Raw genomic sequence first — 25,529 nt, forward strand, 5'->3', positions numbered from 1 at the left:
CTTTGGAAGGGTTCTCAGCCTTTACAGTTTCATCTTTATCAAGTGACGTTGAGAAACTGGAGGCATGAGACAAGCTACTCTCCCGACTTAGGCTTCTGGAAAGTGTGGAGTCAATGCTGGATTCAGCAGATGAATGTTCCATTTCAGCCAACCGAATTCTCTTCTTCTTCGGTGGAAGCTTTTCTGTCGGCAATTTTGACAGTGTTTCACTGCGTTGTGGCCAGTTAAATCTTTCTGTCTTTTCTGGGTCACTGCATTGGTTTTCTTGCTCTCTGTCTGGTTCTTCTGTGACCAGTATTTCAGGAACCTGGATGTTATGCTGGCGAATGAGTCTTGATGGCTGAAGTGGCGCACTTCTCTCATTAGAAACTAATTGGCTTCCCTGAACTTCCCCTCTAGGTGGTTCTGATGACAAGGGTTGGTGACGCTGGGGAGTGCTCAGATGACAGTGTCTGTCTTCTTGGATTACAACTGTATTCAAAGAGCGGTGCTTTGCACCCTTGTTGGGCTCTTGAGAAGAAACTGGTGATACTCTTTCAAATGACTCTGATTTCTCAAATGAGCTATTTCTGCTCAGTGAATTTGTGTGCTGTATTACTGAAATGCCAGTCCCTTGTCTTTTCAACTCCACCTTTTCTTGCACAGCTGAACTTGCCTGCTTTTCAATGAGGGAAGCCACCTTTGGCTCAGTAGTCTGATCTGTGCCACGAGCCACAAGCTGAATTTGGGAATTCTGAAGTAGAAGTTTACTTGGTTGTTGTGATCCTACCACAGTTGTGGTGCTGTGTTTTGACAGACTGGAAGAATTTGCTGGCTTGCTCTGGCCTTCTGTGTTCTTCGATGGTACACTCGTATCATTTTGCTGTGGGTCGTCATCATCACCAACACTTTTCATTTTCCTTCTTTTCCTTATCTGGGGTGTCTGCTCCCAGACACCAGTTGAAGTTGTGACTCTGTAGTGTAGAATTTGAGGCTGTGTACTGTTTGGAGCAGTTTTGTGCTCAGGCTCTCGGATTGCTGCTTTAGTTTTAGGTCCATGCAACTCTGAACAATAAAATTTCTTGTGGTTTTCAAAATTTTCCAGTTTTCTATATCTGTTCCTGCAGGTTTCACATTCAAACATTGTTCCTCGCACCTGAGGGGACTTCTTTGTTTTTTCTGAATTTGATCCCTGTGCCAGGGATTTGCTCCTTTGCAATAAGGATTCATTTGATAAGTTACACCCCAGATAATTTTCTTCTACAGATCGCACAGGTCCAAGACCTTGGCTTTCACCAGCAGAAGAATCTTCTATTGCTGCCTGTCTGACCAGGGTCCGAGGATGTCCACCTTGGTTCAGTGGAGTAGCAGGTCCCGACACAAAAACGTCATCGGATAAAGAGCCAATTTTATCATCAAATGACTGGCTTCCTCGAAGAGGATGAGAGGGAGGTATGACATTAGGAGGTACTGCTGAGTAACTGGTGGTAGGCATGGAATTACTTCGTGTTATAGGTAAACAGTCAAGGGATGGTACAGAAAGAAGAAAAACTTGCTTGGATTTCTCAGTGGGTGTGAAAGGAGACTTTGGTATATCAGAGCTTGAGCTAGTTCTTCTTCCCATGGGCTTTAAATCAAACTGGAAAGAATCCTTAAATATATAAGATTTTGGTGAATCTATGCTTCCTCTTCTTGAAAGAGATGTTCTTCTTGGTTTCACACTATCTAATTGTTTATCATCCACAACAGCTTCATTATCAGAAATTAACTTTGAGATACGCTCCTCAAGAGTTTTTGTTGCCAAGGGAGGTCGCATTTGGCCAGAGAGAATCAGATTTTTGTCAGCACAAACAGTTTGTACCACTGATGCTACCATGCCACTTGCTCGTGGCACACAGGGCAGAGTTTTATTTGGGTCTTTCTCAGAGGTCAACAATCCCCTTACAAAAGGAGCCGGAGGGCTCATTGTTTGATCGGCACTTTCAGAACGAGAGAAATAACCGGAATCAGTACTACCTAAACTTCTAGGGCTCAAAAGACATTTTCCTTGCTGATCTTGAGAACCATCAGTAGCCTGTTGTCTCTGTAGTTGAGCATGCACAGGTCCTCCCGTAGATCCTGGCTGTTCGTCTAACAGGCCTGCTTCTACTTTCTGATGCTGCTTTATGTCATTCTCCTTGAATGAGGCTGTATGCGTTAAATTTGACTGAAGAGTTGTGACTTTAGAATCTCCTTTTCTCTGTGCTGCAGTAAGATCAGGTGCTGGCTCTGTGACTTTTGGGCTATCAGCCCTCAATGGAGAAACATTTACAGAATGAACTACTACTTTTGGTAAAGCTGCCCTTACTTGAGGTTCTGCATCATGTAATGAAGAGTCACCTGATATACAGTCTGGGTTGCTTAATGGAATAGGGCTTCCTTTCTGCAGTGTTTCTGCACTCGAAATGACTTTCACTAATTGTGCAGATTCCAGTTCTTGATCATCTTGTCTTTCATCTGCAGTGCCTTCATCTTCACTTTCACCGCTTTCTTCCACATCTGAATGAATGCTAAGTGCTTTGTCTGAGTCATGAGATAAGAAGAGGCCACCTGAATCTGGTTGCAGGACAAGTCCAAGTTTGATAGCGTGTGCATGAGATTTTTTGTGCTTGTAGAGATTGCTTTTGGTTTTAAATGAAAACCCACACGTCACACAAGGATATGGTCGCTCTCCAGTATGGGATCGGATGTGCTTTTGGAGAACACTGGGCTTGGCACAGGCCCGATTGCAATACTCACAGACGTATTTCCCTAGCTTTTTAGGCTTCTGGTCTTTCAAGAGGTTACATATTTGCTCTACACCATGGTTTACAACTGATGCTATCTGGGCTGAATTATACATGGGACCTATAGACACGTGTGTTGAACTTGATGTGTTAATCGACAATGGTGAAGACGAACTAGCTACTAAGGGGTTTTGAGAAAAAACCTGAGTTACAGTGGAAGATGAGGTGTGAACGACAGACGAAGTTACTGCTATGCTGTAGATCTGCTGGAGCTTGGGGTTTTCTTGACTCTGCTGTTGCACCAGCGACCTAGATAAACTTGGACACATAACAACCTGGTGATTTTGCCGACTGGTTTTAGTAATAAGGTCTTGTGAATGAGAAACTGATTGGCCTTGTGCTTGTCCAGTCTTGGCTGTTGTCGCTACATGCACATTGTTCAACGTACATGGGTAATAGGGAGGTCCAGCTGCAAACTCCTGTTGTGACAAAGACGACTGATTTTGGACACTTATTGTATTGGACGTGAGACTAGAAGAGGTGCTTACAGTTTTATTTGGTCTCAGTTTCTCTATCTGCATCCCATAAGGGGGGCACTCTTGTGCTAAGGTGTTCAGTTCAGGCTCCATAGCTTTTAGTAAGACATCGAATGCAGTACGCGTACATGGGGACGACGTACTGCAATCAACAAAGTTAATACATTCATTACTGTCAGTCTTTGTATTACTTGATGAGGAGCTTGAGGGAGGCTTCCTCTCTGCTGAGTTCAGTTGGTTTGCATCAGTATCCCCCGCTGCCTGTTTACACAAATCTAAGGACTGATGTGTCAGTGAAAGCTTTGTCTGCATTGATGTCTCAGATTTGGTTGTTTCAACACTTATCTCACTGCTAAGTGCTCTCCCATTTTGTTTGGTACATTGATTTCCATTTTGCGCGGGCAGGTGATCCTGTGCCGTGGCATGTTCGGAGGCATCCGGAAGAGCTTTTAGTGGTGAAGGGTCTACATTTTGCTTAACCTTGGCTTCAGCAGGGCTTCTCAAAGGCGATTTTGGTATTTTTTTAAGATGGTTTTCAGAAACAATCTTTTTTCTTTTCACACCCTTAATTGTATCTTGGGTTCCTCTAGTACCAGCATCGGTGATTTCTGTTAAAATACAAAAAGCATAAAAAGAATTTTAAAAAAATTCAAATTGGATAATGGAGTATATTTTTTATTTATACCGTTTTACCATCTCTAAGTTTCAACAGTAAGCCCTGGGGCAACAGGACTGTCCGTCTCTCCAGCCTCCAATACTTTCAGCTAACAGTAAATGTATCTTAGAGAAGATCTACTATGTTTTCATCTAAAATGAGCAATGCTTTCTAACTAATGCTTGAAGACATTACAAAAGTAATTCACTGTAGGAAAAGCTTCAAAGGAAATGTAAGAAAGGGAAGGCTACTGAAGGAATATTTCAGCAACTCCTTTTCAAACATGTAAAAGAAGCCTCTCTCTTGCACTAGTTTAAGAATTCAAATTATTATAGGAGGAAAACGAAGAACCAAGACACATGTCATATTTGTCACTTTTTCCATCTATATGTTCCCATAGTCAAGGAATGAACACAACTTCCTCATGGTTATATTTGTAAGTAGATTTATCATGGAAATGGCACAACCACCCACACCATCTGTCAAATACTGTATTTCAGAGCCCCAATTATTGAATTTCAATAGCATTTCAGATTAGCAACTACTGTGGATGAATAAAATCAGTCACACTTAAATGACTTCCTATTTGTGCATCATGAAACAAAATAAACTAAATTTGAATTATTTCATTACTAGCTACACTTGTTGCTGATTTTAAGCAGATATGCATGCAGAGTTTCAGGGGGTTTGGGAATAGCAAATGAATTGGAGCATTATTCAGCAGAATAAATTTGTAGGAAGCACTTGTATTTGTAGACAGTCCAATTCCCTCTGTAACAAAAACCACAAATAGACTGAATTTCAGTGTTGATACACAGAAGCCTTTTTTTAGTGGATACCCAAGTTACACATCCTTGTCTACTTCAAATGTATGATAATATATCAGCTAATTTGTTTTTTTTTTTTTTACTTCTATCCTAACATAGTCAGAGCCACTTCCTCCACTAGCATCACTGGTAGGGCAGAGGAAGCTAAATATTAAATGGATGTAAATTCACTTTTTTAGGCTTTAACAACTCCTTCATTATGCTGTTAGCAAACCCCCTACTTGTCTGGCTGCCAATATTAATAGCAAAGGAGGAATCCAGTATGACTGGAGGGCTGATGGCTCTGGGAAGGTTCAGACATACACATTTTGGGAAGCAGCACTGAGTAACCCCAAGCAGTTTTTCCTGTATGAGTAACTCAGGAACAGAGGTTTATGTGCAGTTCTAGGTGAAGAACAGCCTTATACCAACACATAAAGGGATGAAATTCTCACAGTCAAGGAGGCATGTGGAAGAATCTCAGATTTCCCAGTACTCATCAACCCTACAGCCCCTTGGACTGGCAAACACTGTCCTCTTGCAGAAACACCAGCTGAATTGCATACTGTGGTGGGAGGAAAGCCAATGCATTGTGTGCATCTGACAAGAGATACTGCAGCTGATGAATCCAGAGTGAAATTCCTGTTCCATTTAGAGGAAATCCAGGCCCTGCCTAAAGCTTGCCTAGCACAAGAGAATGCAAAGTGACCAGTAGGGAAAAAAAGCAAAGATGTTATGCTTTCTCCATGCCAGAGCACAACCCAACTGGGATGTGTGGTAATGCCAGATACTTGGAATTTCAAAACCAAAGATCTGCCTCAATGCCAACTTAATTATACACATATATTCAGTTAGGGTGAATGGATATTCAGATTACTCTGCAAACTGAAAGATTAAAGACTACATATCACACAATGTGCTGGTTTTGGCTGGGGTAGAGTTAACTTTGTGTACAGTGGCTAGAATGGGAATTATGGAGTCTTGGCTGCTGGCTGGGGTGAAACCACAGCATACATAATTCATTGCAGGTGTGGAATCTCCGCAGAACCTCACCCATACCTCTCCCAGCCCCACTAGACAAAGCTTACCTATGAAGAGCAAGAAGAGTAAGAGTAAGTGTGTTTTGCCACATTCAGCAGTCCCATGAAAGAGATGCTTGAATCCCTTGCCAGAACTACTGGCTCCTGGTTCTGGTAACTTTGTGCTCCTCTTGGGCTTCCAGAAAGAAATTTCTGTGATAATTGTTCACTTAACCTTTAAATGAACTTCAGATTTATTGCTGTATCATAAAAACCTATTCCTGTTAGGCTGGATTTAACATATTCAAAGCCAAGCAGTCTTCCATCACAACGTTTTGTACTTTCCATCGCTTCACAATTTAATAGTGACTTAAACTAATAATTTATCATTCATATTATTAAGGGTGAATTCTTTACAATTCACAGTCTACTGCAACTGTTTTTTCTTCAATAACAACAAAAACCAGTTTTATACGAATCAAAGAGAAAATAACAAGGTAATTACATAAAAGCGTGCTTTTAGCCATGGTTTGGCGATCTCTCTGAAACGTGGCCACGTTAATTGCACATAAGTGATTTGGTTCCTTTTATGCACACGCTGTAGCTTTTGTGTTGTCACAATCACGCCTCCACACCCATCATACTGCCGGTGTTTGTACCCGAGCACTACGGGAAGAGCTGGGCAGATTACACAGCTAGGAAAGTAAGAGTGCCATGAATTGCAAACATCCAAGCAAATGTACACAAAAAAGACTAAGTTGTTTCCTACTGCAGCAATTGAACAATCAAATGATGTGGTGCTTCCTGATATATCGGAATATTCAAAGCTACTGTTTCTGGGTTTCAACCACACAGTGCCAAAGAACAAGGATACTCAAACCTGCACAATGTACGGGTGAACTGGAAACCAACACAGCTGAAAGATATAATGTGGCTTACAAAAGCCTTAACGGAAGTAAAAATGTATCTCTAATCTAATCAACATACAATTAAAAAGATTCACTCACTACGAATAACAAGATCAGAATTTTGCATAGTATCTTTATTGCTTTGTTTTTAAAAATGCTGCTTAACACCTGCCAAAGTATAAAAATTGTTTAGGAAATTGAAAAGAAAAGAAAAAAGAATAAACAATATGCATTGCATTATATATTAAAAAAATAGGGGTTCTTTTCAGTCTTCACTATAATTGTACTGCTTCTATACCAATAAAATTCCAGTCTACAGAAATCATGAGAACTAATTTCTTATTCGTATTTCTGCCTCTACAGATTTTCTGATCCCAGAGATGGAGTCACAGAATTGCTTCAGTGTACCTGTCTATAAAATCTTGTAAAATGTACTTACTTGACAATGACTTTACATGGCTTAAAAAAGGTTTAAGTCCTGTCTTCTACCCTATTCCTGGATAATTTAGAAATCTTTAATATTATTATTATTAATGGAAATATTCACCTTATGTTTGCTAATAACCAAATTTTTGGCATATCTGGAGAAAAAAAGGAACTACCAACAACTTTGCTTCACTTATTTTTAGCTTGTCATTCTTTTTGAATAAGTCTCTGCTTTGTATTCCCAGTTTATGTTGAAGACATTCCACTGCACGTTTCTTAATCTACAGCTACATGATTGCACAAAGGTCAACTGCATCAGTGTTTCCAGAGGCATCAACAAAACTGGCAGAAAGCATCGGTCCCCAAATGCTAAAGACTCCTCTGCCTTGCAACTTTCAGGAGTGCGATGACTTGCCAGGGCTGTCCGTGTACCCACATTCACAAACCGACACTGAACAAAAAGAGTGTAAAAACACCCTGATGTGGAACAAAAGTGTGATGTTGATCTGCTTTTCTTTCTCTCCCAGCCATGCCATGTGCTCTGCTCACCCCCTCTGCAGTCACCCGGCCATTCTCATAATTCAGTGGTAATTTCCCCTCTCCTCTGGTGGTGAAGTGGTATTTTTGAGAACTGCTGTCATCTCAATCAGATGTCAAAAAAGAACTTTTCTCATAAGCTTATTACATCAAATAGGATTAAGTTACTCAGGCCAGGAGAAGAGGGGACAATGCCACTGTGCTCAATACCTCGCTTTTCACATTCCACGGACACCAGAGCATCTCTTTTGTGCTTTGCCTAGTTGGCTTTGTTCTCCCTGTTCTCAAGATTCTCCACTAATTCATCTGCTTCAGGATGAATTCTGTACTCAAAACATGACAAGAGAAAGCTGATGTTTCTAAACATGATTTTGTTCACCTACAATTTCTCTGATGCGCTTCACTCTATGCACAGGAAATAGAACAACAGAACACAGGTGTGATGGTGCAGATAGCAATCTGCAGAGTAGCTCACACAGCAAATAAGGGAAGTTATAAATGATCTGATTTTTTGTTTTAAAGCATTTACTGGTGAACCAGACAGTGTCTTGACAAAATGATCTCAACGGTTTTGTTTAAGTAACTTCCAGAACTGCCTGTCTCAAAGCCTACATGTTATTATAACACCCACTCTCTTTCTCTCCCTTCTAATAGAGCTACAGGCTTGAACTTAAAGAAAAGAGTAAGAGGGAAACAAGGAAGGGCACCACTCCCTTCTCCCTCAGTGCCACCCCATGAACATGGAGCAAGCAACCACTATCTATCCCTGCAGTCCAATGAGCCCATAATTTTCATCATACGTACTCACTTCACGTCGCAGAATTTTAAAAAATCACTCTTGGCTCCCATACAAAGACCAGACTTTAAAATCCAAGTGTCTGATCTTTTAGCTCTTTGCAAGACCAAGTCTCTTCTGAAAGTCTTCAAGTACTAATTGTCCTAAATGAATGGCTAAGAGGTTGCTGTGACAGCAGCAATGCTAGTGATCCAAAGAGGGAAGGGTCCCCAAAAGAGAGAGACTGTTACTAAAGACTTTATTCTGATTTAAGCTAAGCTTTACATACTCTTTAATTTTGATTTCACCAAAACTACCAAAAGCACTCAATCACCTCACTGGGTCTGTTTCCATGAATAAGAACATGATTATGAAATAAACAAATAAGAAATAATATATTTGCTGGCAAATGTAAGGCCACCAGGACTCACATTAAATGCAGCAAGGAATAACTAAATGTTCATTTTTAATAAGTTACCTTTTCAGCTTCATACCATTTCCTATGTGTTAGTACAGCCATAAATATTTTCCCTAACAACAAAACCTTGATTACATAACTGACCCATACAACTATGAAAATGTTCACAGCCAACAAGTCAACACGAAGATTTGAACATGATTAACACAAGTGCCATGCTTAATTTCAAGTACTAATAAAATCGGATTTTAAAGCAAAACAATTTGAACAGTCTTATTTCAGTGCCTAATTTCAGGCTTCATGAAGTGGCCAGAGGGTGGTCGCTCCCTGTCTCAGAGGTCAGGAGGCAAGTGACAGAACTTGGGGCACTCCAAGCCAGCAGTGCTATTTGAGAAGCCCTGTCAGCAGGATTCATGCATGTTTATGTACTTTTATTACTGAGAACACCAGTCCAAACATATCTAGAGCAGACCCTTAAAAACACTGGATTTGTAGGTAAAGCACATTTTAACATGGATTAGCTAAAAAGAAAAGTAAGGAGGAGCTTTGACATTTAAAGGCTAAAGCAATATGACAGGGATTGGATCAAGTGCTCATCTCATCTGTGCCAACATTTGTCCTTTTGTTCATACCAGCCAACAGCAGATGATTCCACAGGGCATGCATAAAGTGAGTATGGCTTCAGGATTTCACACTGTCTGTAAGCACATGATTATTTTTCTTGGTGTTTTTAACAGACAATGTTGATATGTGACCCATCAAAGGTATTGTGCTGGCTGTCAGGCACAGGTTCCCCAGTCCTCTTTCAAGGGTCATTTCCAACAGATTTTTGTACTGGAATGACTATTTTATCAGCATAATTTCTCACTATTAACCAAAATACTAACTATTCTACTAACACAAGCTCCAGGAAAGGTGCACCTGTGTTAAAATGTAGTACCTGCACCCATTTGAGTAGTGCCACTAACTTCAATGACAACACACATTTTTGTAAAGTCAAATTAAATTTTAATGCCCTCTACCATCACACCCTGGGAAGCCCAAAAAATCAGTGTTTCTCAAGTTCATATGTTAAAAGTAATTGTTGAGAAAAATATATATTGATCGATACACACCAAGAAATCACATCCAGTTCCTCTGCCACTGAGTGAATTTTCCAAACTGAAAATTGGTATTTCATACCATCACGAAACAATTCAGTTGGGAAGGGGCCTCAGAAAATCTCTAGTCCACCCTCCTGCTCAAATCAGGGCCAGCTATGGGATCAGACCTGAGTCCATAGGGCTTTGAACTACAAAGTATTGGAAACCTCCAAGGAGAGAGTCTACACAGCTTCTGTGAGCAACATTTTCCACTGCTTGACTGTGCTCATGGGGAACAAGCCAGTGTGCATCACTCTTGTTTCAACTTGTTCCTATTGCCTCTCATCCTCTCACCACTCTCCACCATGACGTCTGACTCCATGATAACCACCTCCAAAACCGCCTTTTCTCAAGCCTGAACGAGCCCTGGTCCCTCAGCTTCTCCTCAGAGTGCAAATGCTCCAGCCCTGATGGCTGTGGTGCCTCAACACTGAACTCACGCCAGGTTTCTGATGTTCCCCCTGCACTGGGGAGAGTGGGGTGCTGCTGGTATAACTGGAGTATCTAAAAGTGGTCTAAGGGTTGCTGAGTAGAGGCAGATAATTCATTCCCCTGATCTGGTCATGCTTTCATCCATGCAGCCCAGGATGCTGTGGTCTCCCCTGCAGCCAGGTGTGCTGCTGGTGGGTGCCCAGCTTGCTGCCCACCACACCCCCGGGCCTTTCTACAGAGCTGCTCTCTGGCCTGTCAGTCCCCAGCCCGGGTCTCCTCCTGCCTGGGCGCAGGGCTGTGCATTTGTACCTGTTGAACTACTCCTCTGGTTGTCCACCTAGCCAGACCTTACCAACCTCACCTGGATATTGCAATATTGTGGGACAACAGTGTCCCCTTGTCCCCAGCTCTATAATAGAAGCCATTTTATCATAGTTATCAGAGCTTGCATCAATTTCCATGCTTATGAGATTGGAATACATAAAGCTGAATGTCTGCAAAATACTTTTGCTCATGTTCATACCCAAGACACTGCTTGCATGCTTCCACAGGTCTTCATCTTGTTAAGTCATCATGATCAGAATACACACCAATGAAACTTCTCTCGCTACACCAGGAACAGCATCCCCAGGAATCCTGCTTTTCTATTTTCCTTTTTGCTTAATTCCTTTCCCACTTGTGACTTCCATCATGAAACAAATCCCACCACTAAATTCTGTTCACATTTCTTCTTACTAATGGCAAAACTAACAGGCACCTCAATAAAATCAATGCAATATAAAAACATTCTGCTCATATGGAATTTTGGGGTTTTCAACTGCAGACATTCCAAGAAATACCCATAGTGCTGGCTATCAAAAATAAGCAATTGCTAAGAACTGGCAAATATCCTTTAGCAATGTTTAGTACAAATGGCAAAGTTTAAACTACACAATCTACTGTTTCTACTAATTCCATATTTACAGGAGTGAATTGTGAAGGTACGTTACCTATGAAGGTAACACTGAGGAAAGGAAGAAGCATTTCTTGCCTTTAAGTAATATTTCCCTGAAATAATAGGCCTGCCTATATTTCTCCTGTGAGGGAGATAGAAGCTGGTGTGGGAGTGAGCAAGGGGCTCCTCAGCCCCCAGGTTTCACGACCTCCCTCACCAGTGTTTAAGTTGCAAAGCTACACTGAAACTGAAAGGGGAGAATAATGTTCTGAACTGTTTGAAGGTACAATGAAGAGATACAGATATGATCCAGTAATTAATTCAAACCACAAAAGGTTCCTCCCCAAGAAACAGGAACACACATAACCTCCTAAGTGAAATACAGTAACTGACATGTTTAAAGTTTCCAGCCACAAAGGTGTCCTCTGGGCTAGTCCTCACATACGGTGAAATACCACTGCGAGGGCAGAGCGGATTAGCTTTATAAATTGTGCAATAACATTTTAGCATAAGCAAAGGGAGACACCTTTGCCCCCAGGCGCAGGGCTTGGACTTATCAGGAAGCTCTCCCATGATACAGTTTCATCTCAGATGTGAGAGCCTGCCAACCCTTGTTTGGCCTTGGGACAGGTAAAGAGGAAATGATAAGCTGCAGTCTGGGGCTGTCTTCCCTGCGGCACCTTTTCAAGTCGTGGCTACTCACATCGAGACACCCTTGACTTCTGATGAGGTGTAAAGGACATAACTGCCCTAGCTAACAGGACCAAGAAATACCTTCTTTAGAACAGTTTGGTTTAATTTAGTGCATCTAGGATCTCAAGTGAAGAAAGTAACAACCAGCAGATTTTTAGCCATCAAATCAGCATGCTTGATGAGGAAGACCATGAAGATCAAACAACAATAAGCATTTGACAATCGAGGTAACATGAGAGCCTCAACTGAGACATTCCAACGTCCATAGGCAAACAGCAATCAAATGCAAGACATCTGAAAACCTCTGACCAAAGTGAAATAGGATTTTTTTCCCCCCAAAAGAATTAATTTCCTGCCCAGCATGACACACATTAAATGAAACATGACATTTGATACTGATCAAGATTTCCCACCATTATGGTGTAAGAAACCAGCAGAGGCTGAACCACTGAGAAGTTTCATAAAACTTGACGTTGAAAGACAGAGGAAAAGCAATGCAAACACAGCAGACACTGACCACACAGGCTATGGTTAATGCCTAACTACACACATAAAATGGCAATGTATGAATATTCAGCAAGGGCATATACTACAGAATTTTAAACATCTGGAAAAAATGTAAAATATTTGCTATATTAAGTAGCCCTATGGCATTCATGTACTGGCCCTGCATTATAGCCCTTTAACAGCTCTATATTCCTAAACTACACAGAACCCTTCACACCAATCTAAGAAAAGTAATCACATTTTAAGTGCTGTTAAGATACAGCACATTGACTATAAGTAAGTGGCGAGACAATGGTATGATAACTCACATCACCAGCAATCACAGCCTGAGAAGTTCTTTCTTGCTTGGGCACTCCAAAGACAAGCAAAAAGACAGGATGCCTCCCAAAAGGCATATCAATGAGCTCCCAGTCAAAGCCAAAGCAGAAACCAGTTCCACCTAATTATCCATGTGAAAATAAAAGCTACTTAAATATAAATAGTTAAAGAAACTACACTGCCAGAAGTAGCTCAGGGACATCCAGAAATTTTCCTTGAGTCAGGTAAAGTTGTGAACAGTTTCACAACTAAAGTACCTGTTTGTAATTTAAGGATATCCAGTTGTTACTGGAAAGTCAGGGTTTGGCTAGCAAATTATTACAATAACTTCCACTTCTAACACTGCTGAAGAAGGAAGGCCATGGAAACAGAATGATAGACAGGCTCATGAAACAGCAGCCAGTATTTTCAAGGATTTTCAGCAGAGAGCAACTGCTACATGGTCAGATGAGACACTGAATACAAAATATCCAAACATGAGTCTGGGGAGAAAAAACAGAAATGAAAGGAACAAGATGTTAACTAAACCACCCTGCACATAATGATGTTCAAACAGAACAAGCTCCTTAGTCACATTCTCTGCATTTCTTTAACATAATCTTCCATTTGAAAAGCGGGGATCAAATGGAGCAATTTCCATACTGCCTGTAGCAACTCACCAGGAATGAAGAGTAGAAAGAGCTCACACCTAACAACCTTATTTAAAGACAGAGAAAGGACTAGGAGGTTTGGCATAGAGAGTAGGAAAAGTCCCATACAGCAGGTCTTTCTTTTGGGACTAAATGGTGCTGTGAACATGATAGAAGTAGAGCAATCAAGTCCATTTGACTGAAATCTAGATGTGAGAAATGTCCTAACCAATGAATATCCAGACTGTGGTTTTGTCATGCTGCAGGTGGAAATTATGATCTCCCCAGGGTAGGTTTCCTTCAGCATCAGTGGGAAGCCCCAATTCCGAGCTACTCAGAGTCCTTCCCCCAGCCTCACCTGCCCTTTATCCATAAATGTGCACAGTCTCTCTTTCTGTCCTCTCACACATCCACACGTTCAATGAGATTCCCAGGAAAGGCTCCATGCAGGTCAGCCCATAAGCATATCGTTAGCAGAGAGTGGTACATTTCATCCAACTCATCACTCATCCATTTATATGTTATATTTTCCCTTTCAAAGCAGACCAAAGGAAATTAACAACTCCCCAAGCTAAGGGAGTATCAGGAAAATAAGAAAAAAACCACTCATTACTCATATGCAAGGCAGACTGCAAGGAAGCTAACAAGTAAAAACCTTGCATTTCCACAACTGGCTTGCTCCCAGTGCACATCAGCTAAAATTAGCACCCTATTGAATTCACTACGCGCGTGTGTGTAGGTATGCTCTCAAATTAGCCAGTTTGTTAGCTCAGCATCCTCCCACCACAAAAATGAGCTTGTTCTGGCCTCAGATTCTATGAAGTTGAAAGAAATCCTTCTATTCATTAAAGCAGGACTAAGCTCAAAATTTTGCTGTGTCTGAAAACACAGCCCCCGATTTAACAATTTACTGTACAGTGGATTTGGAATAGATACTTTCCATTTACTATCAGGAAGATGCTTTTCCAATAATTGTTTTATAATGTTAGTTCGTAAAATGTCCCTTTGAAAATTGTACTTGCAGGTTGGAATCTCTTTTGCTGAACTGTCACTCAGAAAATTTGCCATACTTGTCAGAAGAAGTCAAAATACTATCACTTTAATATCCCATTAATGTTTTAACCAAGTTCTCCTAATAGCTCCAAAGGATGAAATTTTCAATTTAAAATTGTAAATCTGTTTGTCTGCCTGTCAAAACAACACCAGCTCTTGCTATGTCTAGCACCAGCAGTGGATATACCGAGCAGATTTCATCTGCTAGTTGTCTAAACGAAATGTACTAACAGAAGAAAACTAAAATAGAAATAACAGATACAGACATTGACTCACAATGCAGGAGGTCTACAGGAGCCGGAAAACTTCCCTGGGTTAAGCCCATATTCTAACACTGTCTCTCAGAGCACAGAACAGTAAATATCTTCATTTTTATCCGTTTGTCCCCACTGGCTAAGTGGGGACATTAAAATGTACTTAACCATTGAAGACAAGAGCAAAGAAAAATGAGGTTAAACGATATCAGAGACTATTTCTATTCCTGCAGAAGTCAGGAGAGTTTTCTCACTGCTCTTCATGGGCACAAACCCCTGTATTGAATGTGCCTGAAAACAGAAGGGACCTTTCAAGTTGTCACTGTTGTTATTAGCAGTATGCAATGTTCCTTCAATGTGAAAACATCAGAGATTTCATGAATAGATGTGACTTTATGAAAATGTGAGATCTTGTACAACATGAGCTGTAGACATGAATAGTTCCTGCATTAAGCCAGTCATAGATGTCTGAGTTGATGTAAATATTTTAGGAAGACATATCAGTCTTGAATGAAAGCCCTATATATTGACACACAGAGAACAATTTAAATAAACCACCTCTCAGATAGATGTATTGACATATTTAAATGCAGATACCAATACTCGATGAAATCAGGTATGAGGAAAATGCACAAGTGAATTGCTCGAAATCTCACTGCTAAGTGCTAGTTTTGAACACTTGGAAAGTAAAAGCTAGGCAGTTCTGGTGTATGTAAAAAAAAATAAAAAAGCTAATTCTCTCATCATCATTAAGTAACAAACATGACATTACTGTAATTTGCAATTTTTGAAGACTATATACCTCCATTTAGAATTACTATATTTCTAGCCTATAGGGTTGGTGAAGATAAGGATGAGAAGATGAAAAGAATCAAATGAAACTCTGGATCTTGGTTATGTACCTTGTCCAAAACGTAAGGCAGTTTCCTACAAATACAAAATGGAAAGAAAATGTTTTGGACTAATGATACTACACTGATACTACACAACAGCAAAGCATCCAGAGAGTTCCTGTGCCTGCGAACCTCCTGGAAAAATTCAAGGAAACATCTGAGGAAGATGACATCACACTAAGCTAGTAAATCAAAACATGTAAATTGTTTAGCATCCCATTTCGATTTTTGTCTGATACCTCCCCTTCTCACTCCACTTCCCATTTCCCCCAAGTGAAAGAATATGGTACTGACTGCAGTTGTCTGGCTGTGCTCAATGCCAGGTTTGATAAGCCTTTGAGCATCCCAGCCTAGTGAAACGTGTTTCTGCCCATGGCAGGGGGTTTGGAAGAGGCTAGAACGAGATGACTTTAAGGTCCCTTCCAACCCAAACCATTCTATGATTCTGTGATGGCCTAGGGAGCAGGGCACATCACCAGCATGCAGTGCTCCCAGCTATTTTTTTGGAGAGGTGTAGTGGCAGAAGGCAGGAATGGGAGTGCCTGTGAGGAGGAGAGGAGGGAAGGTACCTGGTTGCTCCTTTGGGGCCATATGGTGGGCTGGTGAGAGTCATCTGTAAGCTGGGACATGACAACATGAAAACAGCAGCAATCTTTAAGGTAAGACGTATGCAATTCTTTGTTTATCTAAGCAGAATGCTGGTACATTTATAATAATTGATTTCAAACTCCCTCTATGATTTTGTCAACAACATGCATTCATGTAACAAGAGGGATAATAAAGCAGGGAGGGTTTGGAAAAACTCTCAAGATACAAAATATGTCTACCATCAATCTGCAGCAGAACATATATTTGTGAACCAAAGTCTCATGCTCACATTTATAAAGACAAATCTTCTCACTCAAATCTCAGTGCTGTTCAGTTTACTAGAAAAATAACATTCCAGTTAAAAAAACAGCAGATGGGCAAACAAGGTAAAGGGCATTTAATTCTGGTTGCCTCTCCTCCATGCCAACACACTGCTTTGAAGGGACTGCAAGTGTGGGAGGGGAACATATGTGCATGTGGATTGTGCATCTCAGAGAGTACTTGGTGGTGAATGCAATCTCTCCTTTCATTCCTCTTTCTGTGCACGACAGCTCAAAGGTCCGCTCACTCCAGGGGTGGTTCCACACAGCTATACTGGGACTGAAGGGGGCAAATGGAGAGTCATGTTCAACAGTGACTACAGAGCCACTCTACCAAACAGTGCTTCAACCTTTAGGCTTCAGAGACAGATCAGCATCCACTGAAAATGATGATGGAAGCTTCAGGCAGCTCCATGACAGCAGCTGGAAATAAAGGTGTTCTTCAACAGCACCCAGAAGTTGCTTGGACCTTGCTGGAGTCCAAACCAGGGCCTTGAATGGTTCTGTTGAGGTGGTTTCTTGTGACCACTGACAGAACCTCCGGCCATTCAAACAATCACTGATCAAGCCAAGCAAAACTCTTGAACCGGTCAACAGTGTTTCTGTATCTCAAGATAAACGTGAAGAGGCTCTACTAATATCAAAGCATAGGACTCTGGAAAGAGAGCTGAGCCGGGTGAAATTCTGCTACTATCTCGGGACAAACTGCAGTACCTCTGAAAGGGAATGCTATCATCGAAACAGATCTGCCACAAATGGCCTCTGGAATAAGTGAGAGCAACTTAGATATTCAAGTTCACAGACTAGAAAGTGAACAGCTATGCTGAGGATCTGAAACTGACGACACAGAAGAATGAACAGCTTAGTAATTAAATTCCTGCATTTCCAGCTGAAGGCAAGAACTGAAAAAGGTCTTTAAGGAATGTGGAAAGGATGGAGTGAGAAACTACAGTAACTTGATTGATAGGCAAATGACAGACTAAAATAAGTGCTAAATAGACCTTAGCACAGACCTTTTAATGCATGTGAGTACTCCATAATGAGCACTAACCATCAGAACTGGCAAACTGCAAGGGACCAACATAAGGCACTGACCTGAAACACAAGTAACAGCTTATTCCTTTCTGCTATTTATGGCATTGCCTTTTCTGGAGGTGAGACTAGGTGCTGCAACAAACTGAGCCACAGCAACATGGATCCTCGTCGTTCATGCTATGGAGCACAGACCTTGAAGGAAAGGTGTTATTCAAGATGTAACTATTCCCATGCTTTGTCTGAACAAAGTCAGCTGCAATTGTTGAGGTGGTATGTGATACAAATCCTCAAATCCATAAAAGAAAAAAAGGCTTTTCCTTGAAGCTAGACACAGAGATACCTTTCTGGGAAGAAATCAGGAGAAGAGACTGACAGATGCCTGCACACACTTAAGAAGGTCTGGAAGTATGAGCTTAGGATGGATTTGTTATACCATATACAGCCTGCGGAGACAATGAGTAACCTGTTTAAAATTTACCTATTGAATAGGTACAGACAGTACACTAATCTCCCCCTTTCCTGCATGTGTTAATTATGGTTGGGATAGAGTCAAAATTCTTCAAAGAGGTTCATAGGGAGCTGTGTTTTGGATTTGTGCTGAACACAGGGTTGGTAACACAGGGATGTTTTCATTACTCCTGACCAGGGCTTGCACTGTGTCAGGGCCTTTTCTGCTCCTCACATCACTCCACCAGGGAGCGGGCTGGGGGTGCACAAGGAGCTGGGAGGTGACACAGCCAGGAGAGCCGACTCCAGCTGACCCAGAGGATATTCCAGACCTTATGGCATCATGCTCAGCATATAAAGCTGGGGGAAAAGGAGGAAAGGAGGTGGACAGGAGGAATGATGTAATTTGTCACCGGACAAATGACAGTGGACCTCTGCTCCCCTGCAGATGGAAGAACACTTGCCTACTGATAGGAAGTGGTGAATGAGTTATTAGTTTTGCTTTGCTTGAGTGCCTTTTGCTTTACCTAATAAACTGTCATTATCTCCATCCAGTTTTCTCACTTTTACTATTATGATTCTCTCCCCCATCCCACTAGAGGGGAGTAAGCGAGTGGCTGTGTGGGGCTTAGTTGCCAGCTGGGGTTAAACCTTGATACTGCAGAAAGTCAAAAACTTGATCAAACAATAAGCAGCAGCTTATTTAGAGAGATGAATTCACACCTAACAAACAGCTAGGACAGTCTGCAAGTCTAAACTCCAATGAGGCTGATAAACACATGCATGTCTCCAGTCCATTGCAGACCACCCTATAGTCTGAGGACACAAAAATAGCCATGAATGACAAGGAGAACAAAGAAATCCATCTTCTTCTTACCCAGAAATTAACCAATGACCCTTTTGGTGACACAGCAAGAAGCAGTTACCTGAAATGAGGGAGTCCAAACAGCCTGAGAGACCCCAGGATTGGTAGGCAATACAGAGTATACATCTGTATTGCCTACCAATGAGATGAGATGGTCCTTTTGGAAACCTTTCATCCATATTCTGGCAAATCTTGGTGCTGTTAGTTTGTCACCAACTTGAGTGTTTTGAATGTTCCCCAAACATTCAAAAGCAGAGAGAGAGAGAGATTTAGGTGGCAGTCAGCATTGCTGACACCAGGTATGGAGACAGCCAAGTTAGTTCCACTAGCCCTAAGGAACACAACGGCAGTGTCGGTGGCGCTGATGTACCTAGGGCCCAGAGTGCTGGCACAGGCAAAGAACTGCTGCAGTGGTTAAAGCAGGAAACAAAACGCTTACAGCACTTCAGAGGCTGGACTGTCTCTGAGGATGACCAAATCAGATGCCTCTGTGGTGATCACAATCTGATAGAACTTGACTTGTCTGGAAGGGAGAAGACAGAGAGACACCCTTGGAATGGCTTTCTTAGGAGGATGGCCACTGTCAGATCAAAGACAAAGCAGCTGCATTCACCTGAATGTTTTCCAGCCCACAATATGCACTGAGTCCCACACCACAGAAAACTTCAACTGCATTCTCAAGGAGAGATTTTGTGTAGTTCAAGCTCACCATCCCTTCCAGATTTTAAAGAATACCATGTGGAGCAAGACCTTCTCTATCATATTAATTAAACCCTGTACATGTGTCAGAAGACAAAATTCAGCCCCAAAATGGGGACACACCCAGGGTGTAAAAGAGCATTGGGAGACAGCAGCAAAAATAAGGAGAAGCACATTTCCTCCTCCTGAAAATTCAGAGTGGCAACTGGGCAGCAGAGAGAAAATGAAACTACATGAGAATTAGCCACCTTCCACACTCGATGAGCAGGAAGCTGAGCACAGCCCCTAATGACCATGTTGCTGGTCTCAAGTGATTATTTGAATCAAGGCCATTTGAATAATTTGTGGACTATCACTTCAAAAAACAAAAAAGCAGTTGCAACTTTATACTAAATAACTAAAGTGCAAACTTGAAAACTATATCTGCCCATTTACTGCCTCATTTGTGCTTGAGTCCTACTCCAATTTGCTAATGGCAAAATGAGGAGTTAGATACATGTATTTCTGTAGTCAATTAAATTCAACTTAAACACCAAACATGTATAAAGTTATGACTGATCAGTGCACAAAGCTATTCAGCAGAAACTCAGCACGAATAAACTTATGAAAAACTCCTCCCCACAAATACATTGTGCCACTGACAGCTCCTCTGACAGAGCAACACTTAACTTATGATAAATTCCACAAAATTACATTTCTTAATCATTTCAGATAGGAAATAAACAAATCTAAAGTGATCTAGATGAACTGAAAACCAAAATAAATTAACAAGAGGAAAAATATACAATCATACTTCACACGAATCTGTATACACAGGATTGTGATTTACAATAACTTATGTGAATATGTGCATATTTTTGTTTACTTCTTTAGCTCAAAACATGTATTTTCTTTTTTTTAGCAGCCTTCAGAGTCTAAAGCTTCAAATAAATAATTTTGTTTACTTCCTATTACCAAGAATGTGATCTATTCAGGCATTTACGAAACTAAAAAAATCCCACAGGGGCAGAGGACAGTTTTAATTTGAAATGAGTAACTTTATCACCTCAGTTATTTATGTATCAGTTTTCAATGTAAAACTTTATTTTTCAATTTCCAGCCATAAGAATTTAGGCTAGAAGCCAAAAGTTAAGTCAAATCTCTCTTTGATTCTGAGATGCTTGAAAGCTGAGTGCTACCACCACATAAACCTTTGTAACCCCATCCCTTTCAGAGTACATTGCTAAGTTTACCCTAGAGAATTTATCTTCCTTTATGCAAAGATGTTACTGGGCCACACGTGAGAACAAATGCCTAAAAGCAGAGGTTAGCTTGTCTTTAGCTTGAACACATCCATCACAAAAAATCATCCAGAGCAGTATTAATGTTGTGAGACCAACAGCAACAAGAACAGACAGCTATACCTTACATGCCAAGTTTTTCACGTTTGGATGACAATACCACTTATCTATGACACACCAAAAAGAAATACATAAGAAATACTTACTAGAAGGTCTAGTTTGTTTAAAAGTCTCTGCAAACATTTGAAGGTCTGCTATCTAGCCACTTATGTTTTATCTCTTCCACCTTTTACAAATACATAGAGCAGTCCTGGTACTCATATGAGACAGTTTATAATAAACCTCTTGAAATATGAAGCCAGCTACAAGTTAGGAGAGAAAAAAGCTGAGCAAAATATGGACAAGATTTATAAAATTGTGAAGGCAGTGGATAAGGTGAGTGTAGAACTGCTATTTAACAATTCACAGTGCTTGAGCTAGGGCTGTTTCCTGTTGAAAATGGAAGGAAAATTGGAAATTGAGGAGAAAAGATAAAATCTGTATTTTTAATGTTATTGTTAGTGAACTACTGCAACTTGCTGCCAGAGAATGTTGGGTGCAAGTAGCATTTAATCAACTGTACTCACAGATAACAGCTCCATGAATGTCTACATAATAAAGGGATGAGGCAGACAGCCCTAAATTCAATGTATGTGGACTTCATAAGGGGAAGACACTAAAGAAAGTGGCCAGGCTTATGTGGTATCCTTTAATAGTACATCCTACTCCCTCCATGGGAGGCCAAATGCTGGGCCAGAGAGACCCTGCTGAGATCCACTTGGGTATGTCTTCTGCTCTCTAATCTTTAAAAAGTTTTGAAGTTCATTGTTTCGAAAGATAATAAACCTTCCAGGACAGAGCATCAACAATTTACAACACTGTTCACAGATGTGTCACAGGCCACCACCACTGAAAGGTGAATGCCTACACCCCCCCATACATACGTACATACATATGGCTGGACATACAGATCCTGGACAGACACTCTGAGCACTCCTATCTCATCCTGCTCCTTGATCTGGCTAAGCAGGGCAAAGGCCCACTAATGGAAATATTTCTATGTCTCCAAGGTGGATTTCACCAGCAGCTTGGCTCAGAAACTCAGTCTGCCTAGTAGCCACCCCGATCCCAGACTCCTCAGTTGCTACGCCTGGACATATCAGCCCTCAGGATTGCAGCCCAACTCTAATTGCTGGTACAGAGCATTACACAAGCCCAGAAGCTTTTGCCCTGCATCCCCTCATGTGTCCCACACCCCCAGCTAGCAACACTGTTAGTCCAAACAGTGAACTGCAGAGCTGCTCCCCGACTCCACATGGTGACAGTTTCATTCCTGGACACAGGCTGGGGCTCTGCAGAAACAGGCCTGAGAGGAGACTGGGCAGGATCACTCTTTCTCTGAGTCCTTAATTTGTGTTTCTTCCTGCCCCTTTGCTCCTCTAAGCTGTGGAGATGACCTCTCATGCCTCTCCCATGATGGGCCCAGTAGTAACCTGGCAAAGTTCTGTTTGGCTCCCCACTCTGTGTCTGGGCATCATCATGTATCACTGCAGTCAGCCATTCTTGAAAAGCAATGACTTTGCACCAGCTTTCTAAGGTCTATCATGCAGATTAAATCTGCCACAGGTCATCTGTTTCTTAAAATAAGCTGTGATGATCAGTCTCTTTCCTCAGCATCTTGCTGGAAATCATCACATATTGCTCATCATAAACTGAGTACGGTTGTTAATAATTAGGTAAATCACATAATGAACTAAGGGTTAGTACAGGCTGTGGTCAGCAATGTGCATGGCCCTGATGCTAGAGCTTCAGCAATCTCATCAAGGTCAAGGCAGTTACTTGAGTGGATAAAACGAAACCTTTGTGTCTCAGCTGAAGTGGGACATTACAGACACAGCCCCCGATCTGCAGACAGACATGCCTGGGACCTCATCCAGTGCCCAGCCCAACCGAGTCTTTTCACTGACACAGGAAGGCTTTGGACCAGCCTCTAGGATCACAATACTTTATTTACTTTCTATTTTATTTTTTGAGGGTGGTTATTACCTCTCTGTTGGTCTTCTGTTCCATTAAGTTGTTTTTGTGCTTCTTCAATTTTGTCTGCAAGAAAGAGAGGTTACTATTAAAATACATATATAAAAAAGGCAATATTGCATTAAGTCATTTACTGAAATCAGTCTTGAAATATCTGTTTCTATTTAGGATAGATATCATTCATGTGTAACTATGTGGTACATTATGAGTAATACAACCATATACAATTCTATCATGTTTTACCAGAGAGGCTATTGACATGTGAAATTACATGGAACCACCAAAAGAAAAGCACTGGCATCAGATCTGCAGTTAACAACAAATCCCACTGCAGCTTCCTACCATCTATAATAATGTGTGCAGTCAGGGAATAGGTATTATGGTGCATTACAGAGTGTTTTAATACATTTTTGAAAAATGCTGTTAGAGCAAGTCAATGTTGCATTAAACATAGTGAGAAGAACAGCAAACAGCATTTGCTAAGTGAAGCAATGGAGCCAATCCTCTCACATGGGAGCACAGGGGGTGAGTGGTAGCCCTCACCTTATCTCTTTGTGAAACAACCAGAAATTCCCACATGCACAAAGCAGGAGCAAAAGGAGTCCCTGAGTCTTTACTCCCAGTCTGTCTTGGCAGTTCACCTGCTGCCCCTCAGACACACTGGTGTTGGAAGGAGAGTTGTGCTTCACCTGCTGTTGCACAGAAGCTCCCATGGAAAGTGGGGGTCCTTGTTCTGCACGTGTGCATGTTTGCATGTGCAGAGCAAGAAGCAAGAAAAGGTGCAACTGGACTGAATAAAAATTCAAGACCGATCTTCTTTTGATAGCAAACAGTCCTCTGAGTAGGTTCAGGATAAAAGGTTGTGTTGGTAAGAAGTAGCAGCACTGGGAGAGGCTGAGCTCTCTCTGTTGGTGTTCTGAGCATCAAACTATGGCCTGACTGACCAAGATCTGAGCTTGGAACATGGCTTTCAGATGTAAACGGTCATTTTCTAAAACACCTGTGAAAACTTTTTTCCTTGTATTACTTTTTTTCTTCTTTTCCCCTGGTGGGGTCGGTTTTTATTGAACTAAATTGAAAGAACAGAATGTAACTGGATTCATCCTACATCTGCCAGACTCTATTGGTGCAACTCAAGAAATGCCAGACTTCATGGCTGCCATACACAAGAGGAGTATGACAGCTCTGCAAAGCCCTCACCTCTTTCTTTACAAGCATGGAGGCTTTGCTCAGTCTGACTTTTACAAAACAAGCTTTCAAAAAATGGATCTTTCTTCAACACAATTCTTAAAAAGTGAGTTTAAATGACTTCTCTATTATTTATCAGCTGAATCACTCAAGCATGTTGGAACCATTTATTCACAGCTGAAGTCTGATATGGTTTCTTGATTCTTTCCTCCACAGAACCAAATAATTACAACTGAATCAAACTCTTGCAGCTTTTAAGACTGAGTTTTGTTGAGCTCACTCTGATTCTGCATTTCTGTTTTTCAGAACAAGTACCAGGTTTCCCTTCTCATTAAAGCTCAGTAATTTTTCTGTTGTACATTGTCCCAGAGAATGAACCAGAACATCTCACAAGGGTGCTAACTGAGCAGACTCCCAAAGCTCCTCATGAGAAAGAAAGAAACCATGGCAATTTGAAAAGCCAAACTTCTTCCTTCTTTCCCTGGGGTTAGTGAGACATACATACATATTTAATGGAAAATTTTATCACATTTTCTTTTATACTGTCTTACTGGCCACTGAAGACCAACACAACTCAAAAAGAGCACAATCCTTCACTATCTCTTTACCAAGCCCGATATGCAGGCTTACTTTAAACACAGAAGACTCAATATTTAATGCTTTCCTGGATTAAATACTACAGCTGAAATACTACATGTATTCATGCATTTTTTTTTAATGGAAAGCGATGTAAATAACCATTTCCAACAAAAAAGGAGGAAATGTAAACAAAGCATCTTTTATATACATGCGTCACTAATACTCTCAGAGGAAAATGTATCTAGCAATCTTACATGGTTTTTCCACAGACTATTGCTTTACAGAAAGGTGATGGAATAAGCAATTTACAAAGTTGCAGGACAGCTGATAAAATATATGAACACACAGGGAAAAAAAATCAACAAATTACCTATGTAAATGGACGTGTAGGTTTTAGTAAAAGGCAGCAAAAAAATCAAACCTATAGTTTGGCTCTCAAACTCACTTTCCCTATGTTAGAGATATATTTAATGCACAATATATGGTGTTTCGGTTCTAAGAGTAAATGTTTTGTCAACAAAACTTACATCTAAGTACATAGACAACTGTAGTTTTATTATTAAAATTATTATCTGCGTAGTTCACATAAATGCTACAAGAAATACATGCATTTAAATTCACAATCATCCTACTTTTTAGAGAAAAATTACTTAAGTATTTCAGAATCATGCTACATGAGATTGCCAGAAAGATTAAAGGCTTTGAACTCTTTAACTGAATACTCTGTCTCTCTTATTGGAAAAGAAAAATTAGTTCCTATCAGTAATTCCCAGCCA

At 40.9% G+C, this 25,529-nt stretch overlaps 1 protein-coding gene across 1 annotated transcript in view; it reads right to left on the reverse strand.

Moving 5' to 3' along the window:
- Positions 1–23,059, reverse strand: part of HIVEP1 (HIVEP zinc finger 1) — a gene marked incomplete at its 5' end in the record, with an annotated part of 51,468 nt that extends 28,409 nt beyond the window's left edge. The window contains 2 exon segments of the mRNA XM_005421017.3: positions 1–3,888; positions 22,999–23,059. The exon segment at positions 1–3,888 is cut by the window's left edge and continues 2,039 nt beyond it. Coding sequence (XP_005421074.3) covers positions 1–3,888; positions 22,999–23,059 — 3,949 coding nt within the window.
- Between the last annotated feature and the right edge of the window lie 2,470 nt (positions 23,060–25,529).

This window comes from Geospiza fortis, unplaced genomic scaffold (genome assembly GCF_000277835.1).
Source record: "Geospiza fortis unplaced genomic scaffold, GeoFor_1.0 scaffold104, whole genome shotgun sequence".
NCBI classification, from domain to species: Eukaryota; Metazoa; Chordata; class Aves; order Passeriformes; family Thraupidae; genus Geospiza; species Geospiza fortis.